The sequence below is a fragment of the Harmonia axyridis genome, chromosome 6 (genome assembly GCF_914767665.1).
Source record: "Harmonia axyridis chromosome 6, icHarAxyr1.1, whole genome shotgun sequence".
NCBI lineage: Eukaryota > Metazoa > Arthropoda > Insecta > Coleoptera > Coccinellidae > Harmonia > Harmonia axyridis.
In genome coordinates, this window is record NC_059506.1 from 10,997,153 (window position 1) to 11,004,464 (window position 7,312).

Genomic DNA, 7,312 nt, shown 5'->3' on the forward strand with positions numbered 1-7,312 from the left:
GGTAAAATTTGGCGTCCAGCCGATTATCATCGCAACGTGTAGGGCATGCCCTAATGAACCATTCTGAATTATTTTTAGCTGTTGGTAAAGTGGCATCCGTATATCGGATGCCACATTTCGGCGGATGCCACTCTTACCGCGATTTTAACATGGGGGGATGCCAAAAGGTACCCGGTTTAAATATATATATATATATATATATATATATATATATATATATATATATATATATATATATATATATATATATATATATATATATATATATATATATATATATATATATATATATATATATATATATATATATATATATATATATATATATATATATATATATATATGTGTTAAGGATAACGAGGGTTTTTGTTCATAAAACAAAGCACAAAAGGATAAGGACAGTCCCTCACAGAGAAATGCTAACCGTAGACACGTGTTTCGGGCTTTAGGCCCTCATCAGTACGGTGCAAAAGTGTTAGGATGAGCAACACCTGAAACAAACAACAAACAAACAGAGTCAACAACAGAAACCAGCCGTCCATTTGTGGTTTCAGCAGGAAGACCCAATGGGTTTTCGGGAAACAACCAACATCACCACGTAGGAAGCTATAGCTACCTGCGTGACATCCGAGTCCCGGGATAATCACATGTGTTAAGGATAACGAGGGTTTTTGTTCATAAAACAAAGCACAAAAGGATAAGGACAGTCCCTCACAGAGAAATGCTAACCGTAGACACGTGTTTCGGGCTTTAGGCCCTCATCAGTACGGTGCAAAAGTGTTAGGATGAGCAACACCTGAAACAAACAACAAACAAACAGAGTCAACAACAGAAGCCAGCCGTCCATTTGTGGTTTCAGCAGGAAGACCCAATGGGTTTTCGGGAAACAACCAACATCACCACGTAGGAAGCTATAGCTACCTGCGTGACATCCGAGTCCCGGGATAATCACATGTGTTAAGGATAACGAGGGTTTTTGTTCATAAAACAAAGCACAAAAGGATAAGGACAGTCCCTCACAGAGAAATGCTAACCGTAGACACGTTTTTCGGGCTTTAGGCCCTCATCAGTACGGTGCAAAAGTGTTAGGATGAGCAACACCTGAAACAAACAACAAACAAACAGAGTCAACAACAGAAGCCAGCCGTCCATTTGTGGTTTCTGCAGGAAGACCCAATGGGTTTTCGGGAAACAACCAACATCACCACGTAGGAAGCTATAGCTACCTGCGTGACATCCGAGTCCCGGGATAATCACATGTGTTAAGGATAACGAGGGTTTTTGTTCATAAAACAAAGCACAAAAGGATAAGGACAGTCCCTCACAGAGAAATGCTAACCGTAGACACGTGTTTCGGGCTTTAGGCCCTCATCAGTACGGTGCAAAAGTGTTAGGATGAGCAACACCTGAAACAAACAACAAACAAACAGAGTCAACAACAGAAGCCAGCCGTCCATTTGTGGTTTCTGCAGGAAGACCCAATGGGTTTTCGGGAAACAACCAACATCACCACGTAGGAAGCTATAGCTACCTGCGTGACATCCGAGTCCCGGGATAATCACATGTGTTAAGGAGAACGAGGGTTTTTGTTCATAAAACAAAGCACAAAAGGATAAGGACAGTCCCTCACAGAGAAATGCTAACCGTAGACACGTGTTTCGGGCTTTAGGCCCTCATCAGTACGGTGCAAAAGTGTTAGGATGAGCAACACCTGAAACAAACAACAAACAAACAGAGTCAACAACAGAAGCCAGCCGTCCATTTGTGGTTTCTGCAGGAAGACCCAATGGGTTTTCGGGAAACAACCAACATCACCACGTAGGAAGCTATAGCTACCTGCGTGACATCCGAGTCCCGGGATAATCACATGTGTTAAGGATAACGAGGGTTTTTGTTCATAAAACAAAGCACAAAAGGATAAGGACAGTCCCTCACAGAGAAATGCTAACCGTAGACACGTGTTTCGGGCTTTAGGCCCTCATCAGTACGGTGCAAAAGTGTTAGGATGAGCAACACCTGAAACAAACAACAAACAAACAGAGTCAACAACAGAAGCCAGCCGTCCATTTGTGGTTTCTGCAGGAAGACCCAATGGGTTTTCGGGAAACAACCAACATCACCACGTAGGAAGCTATAGCTACCTGCGTGACATCCGAGTCCCGGGATAATCACATGTGTTAAGGATAACGAGGGTTTTTTGTTCATAAAACAAAGCACAAAAGGATAAGGACAGTCCCTCACAGAGAAATGCTAACCGTAGACACGTGTTTCGAGTTTTAGGCCCTCATCAGTACGGTGCAAAAGTGTTAGGATGAGCAACACCTAAAACAAACAACAAACAAACAGAGTCAACAACAGAAGCCAGCCGTCCATTTGTGGTTTCTGCAGGAAGACCCAATGGGTTTTCGGGAAACAACCAACATCACCACGTAGGAAGCTATAGCTACCTGCGTGACATCCGAGTCCCGGGATAATCACATGTGTTAAGGATAACGAGGGTTTTTGTTCATAAAACAAAGCACAAAAGGATAAGGACAGTCCCTCACAGAGAAATGCTAACCGTAGACACGTGTTTCGGGCTTTAGGCCCTCATCAGTACGGTGCAAAAGTGTTAGGATGAGCAACACCTGAAACAAACAACAAACAAACAGAGTCAACAACAGAAGCCAGCCGTCCATTTGTGGTTTCTGCAGGAAGACCCAATGGGTTTTCGGGAAACAACCAACATCACCACGTAGGAAGCTATAGCTACCTGCGTGACATCCGAGTCCCGGGATAATCACATGTGTTAAGGATAACGAGGGTTTTTGTTCATAAAACAAAGCACAAAAGGATAAGGACAGTCCCTCACAGAGAAATGCTAACCGTAGACACGTGTTTCGGGCTTTAGGCCCTCATCAGTACGGTGCAAAAGTGTTAGGATGAGCAACACCTGAAACAAACAACAAACAAACAGAGTCAACAACAGAAGCCAGCCGTCCATTTGTGGTTTCTGCAGGAAGACCCAATGGGGTTTCGGGAAACAACCAACATCACCACGTAGGAAGCTATAGCTACCTGCGTGACATCCGAGTCCCGGGATAATCACATGTGTTAAGGATAACGAGGGTTTTTGTTCATAAAACAAAGCACAAAAGGATAAGGACAGTCCCTCACAGAGAAATGCTAACCGTAGACACGTGTTTCGGGCTTTAGGCCCTCATCAGTACGGTGCAAAAGTGTTAGGATGAGCAACACCTGAAACAAACAACAAACAAACAGAGTCAACATATATATATATATATATATATATATATATATATATATATATATATATATATATGCAGGGGTGGCTTCGGCCTTCGGGGGGTGACGTCCCCGCATACCCGAGTTCTCCAGGCCCAAAGGTTGGCTCCCTAAGGCACTGAGAAGAAGTAGCTCCTATGACGAGAAGTAAAACTCAACCGGGCGGTGATGGGCTACGGGCTGGTCCCTCTCGGAGCCGTCCAGAGGCACAGCTCGATGGGGGAGACTGTGGTGCGAGCGGCGCAGCCCCCCGAGATGGCACCGCAAGATCCAGGCTTGAAATGGAAGGATTCCTAGACTTGGACGAGATAGAGTCTCGTCCCGTCCAGGAGCCAAAACGAGACGGAAGAGCGCGATGGACTGAGGACGAAAATGTTTTAATTATGCGCGCTCATTTTATAGCGAAGACCCTAGAGCAGATGTCAGAAAGAACATATAGACAACTTCTGACTGAAACATGGAATGATATCAAGCCAGGAAAACAGCTTTACACGAATCTGCTGGCTAATCGAGTGAGATACCTGCTTGAAAATGAAAAGCTTTCAAGTGTCGAACTAGCAGCGATTGAGCAGAGCATATGGACACAGACAGCGCCACCAGCAGAAGAGCAAGAAGTATATATATATATATATTTAAACCGGGCATTCAGCTTGTTAAGGTTGTTCTGATTGACATTTCTTATGGAAATTTTGGTCTTTGGAGCAGATATAGGCTTTAACGACATTTTTAACAACATTGCCTTATGGTCACTTATATGAGGCTCAAATACAGTACACTTATAATTACAAAGATCTGAACTGGAGATAATATAATCAACCTTGGATGTGGAAGTGATACCATTTATATTAGTGTAGACTCTGGTTGCAACTTCAGACGTTTTAGTGAGATTGAAGCAATCTAACAACTCGTTGAGAAGTTTAGTCTTGTTGCAACCTGGTGTAAGTGAATCAATGTTAAGATCACCACATAAGAAAATGAAATCAACATTTAACATACAAAATTGCAACGAACAAAACATTTTTTCGAAGAACAGATCAATGTCACCTGTGCAGGGTCTATAAACACTCAAAACACTGAAACTTGCGTCACCAACCGTAACCACAATACCGCAGATTTCCACGTGCATTTCCACAGAGAATTCAGACACCTTTAGACGTTTTACCTCGAGCCCATTCCTCGTGTACAGCAACGATCCACCATGTTCCCTCGAAGAGCGGCAGAAATAATCAGCAGTCGAAGGCTTTTTTGTAGTCAACCCACGCCATGGACAGGTTTCGAAGTTTCTTCTTTGCCTGCTTCGTTATTATAGAGTCTATAATTAGCAACTCTTTGCATCCTTTCACATCCCTCCGGCATACGCCCTGTTGTGTGGCTAGAATGTTGTGTTTACTCACGTGTTTCCATATTCTCTGTGTCAAAATTCCAGTGAGTATTTTATAAATTGCCGGTAGGCATGTAATTGGCCTGTAATTTGATGCGTCTTCATTTCTTGTTCCTTTTGGTATCATGTGGGTGGTGCCGAGTGTGCAGGACGGAGGAATGTGTGTTGGGTCTATTAGTGCTTTCTGAAATAGTTCGGCTAATTTCCTATGCGTAGAGTTGAAGTATTTCCACCAGTAGTTGTGAATTCCGTCAGGTCCCGGTGCAGACCAATTGTTGGCTGTTTTTAGTGCAGCTTTTATGTCATCTACAGTGATTACGGTTTCTTCCATGATGTATTTTTCATATTCTCTTTCAGCTTCCCGGATCCAGGGAGCCTCATCATCATGTTCACCTGTATGATCCCAGATCTTCATCCACGTCTCGTGCATGCTTTTGGGTATTGGATAGCATCCCTCAGTTGCTGTTGTTCCTTCAAGTTGTCTATAGAATTGTTTTTGATTTTTATAATAGAGTTGATTGTTTTTGTAACGTGTGACTCTTTCGTTGTATCGCCTTACACGGTGCCCTAACGCTTTTACTTTTTGTTTCAGGGTATCATAAAGAATGGTGAGTTCTTCTTTAAATCGCTCATTGGTGCTTCTGATGTGAAATTCCGATGCTATGCGCCTTATGTTTTTGGTCATTTTCTTGCTTGGTAAAATAGCATTCAGGTAAGTATGTAATTTTCCAATTTTAGTTCTAATTTTTGTTATTTTGTTTTCCAGGCTCATTTTCCACGGTGGCGTACTATCTCCTCCTGGGTTAAGTTGTGTGCGAATCACACGAATACCGTTTTCCTCGCACACAGTCATCGCTCCAGCGTACACGTAATCTATGACTTCTTCAAGAGTTGACTTGGGATTTATCTTAGATGTTAATATGAGGTTTACCTTATCTATACTCTCGAGTATTACCCGAGATCCTTTTTGTCTCGGAATTTTGGGCCTTTGGTGGAGGGAGACTCCAGCATACATCTGTATATTCTTCTGAAAAATCCGCTGCGCTATTGTAGGTATTGTTGGTGCTTGAAGTTCGGGGTGCTGTGTGTCTTTATTTATGGTGTCATCAGTTGGGGCTGGAGCATAAGGTCTAATACTTCGTTTAATTGAGTCAAGCTCGACACTTGAGAACTTCTCATGTTGGAAAATCCATCTGACTCTATTTGCCAAAAAATTTGGGTAGGACTGTTTACCTGGATTTATGTCATTCCAGGTGTTTGTGAGGAGGTCTCTGTATGTTCTTCCGGTTGTTAAATGAAGATCCTGTGCTATGAAATGGACACGTACAATGAGGATATTTTCTTCCTGCGTCCATCGTGTCCTTCCATCTCTTATCATAGGGGCATCTGCGGGACGGGTCCTAATCCCGTCCAAACTGATGCTCCTTCTTCCTCTTATGAGGGTGTTTGAGCTTTGGCTTACGGTGCCATCTCGGGGGGCTGCGCCCCTATATATATATATATATATATATATATATATATATATATATATATATATATATATATATATATATATATATATATATATATATATATATATATATATATAATAATAATAATAATAATAATCTTTATTGGTCCCTCAAGACACCTAAGTGTATGGGACAAGTCAAATACAAATATATATATACATTTCAATTTACATCAACTATATGGGGACAAGCCTGGTGAAATTCCTGTACAGAGTAATAACACTTAGATAACAATGTAATTCTCACCTTGCTCTTAAACGCTAAGAAGTTGAGAGATTTCAGAAATTTAGGAAGAGAATTATACATTTTTATGCACTGATACATTGGGGACTTTTCAAACTTTTGAGTTCTGTGTTTAGACACAAGTAAAATATCTTCGTTCCTAGTTCCATATTCATGGTTATTTGACAATCTGGTCCACCTTTTTTCATTTTCTTTTGCATACAGCAAACATTTAAATATGTAAATACATGGCAGAGATAAAATATTATTTGCGATCAAAGTTGGCCTACAGGATGTACGAGAAGATAAGTTGAAAATTCGACGAATGATGCGTTTCTGAGCGATGAAAGCTCTATTGATGTCGGCACAGTTACCCCAGAGTATGATGTTGTAGGAAAGTAAACTATAAACAGTGCTATAATAGACCTGAATCAATGAGCTGAGTGGTAGCATATCCCTTACTCTACTGATGGCAAAAAATGAGCTATTGAGTTTTTTACAGAGCATAACAATATGCGTGGACCAGCTAAGGGTCCTATCGATATATACACCCAAGAATTTACAGCTCACAGCAGATTTTATCAAGAAGTTAGAATGATAAATTTCCAAAGTGTCAACAGGATTATTTTTGATACCGAAGTGAATACAAACTGTTTTATTAACATTCACTATCACTCTATTCGACCGGCACCAAGCAACGAACTGGCGTATAATCGCCTCGCACGCGTTACGAAGCCCCTCAGCAGTCTCCGCTGAGACCACAACGGAGGTGTCATCGGCAAAGAGAACCACCAAAAATAGAGCCAAGTGGATGGGCAAGTCGTTCAAAATTACTGCTGTAGGTTTGTCTTCGGTTTACGTATGTTCGATCATATTTCTCATAAAATTAACGAGTTGGGATGGCTACGTATGG

At 41.6% G+C, this 7,312-nt stretch overlaps 1 protein-coding gene across 1 annotated transcript; it reads right to left on the reverse strand.

Annotated features, from left to right (window-relative positions):
- Nucleotides 1-4,511: 4,511 nt before the first annotated feature.
- On the reverse strand, nt 4,512-6,044 carry LOC123683059. The gene has a single exon (XM_045621956.1). The coding sequence runs from the start codon at nt 6,042-6,044 to the stop codon at nt 4,512-4,514; it is 1,533 nt and encodes a 510-aa protein (XP_045477912.1).
- Nucleotides 6,045-7,312: the final 1,268 nt, after the last annotated feature.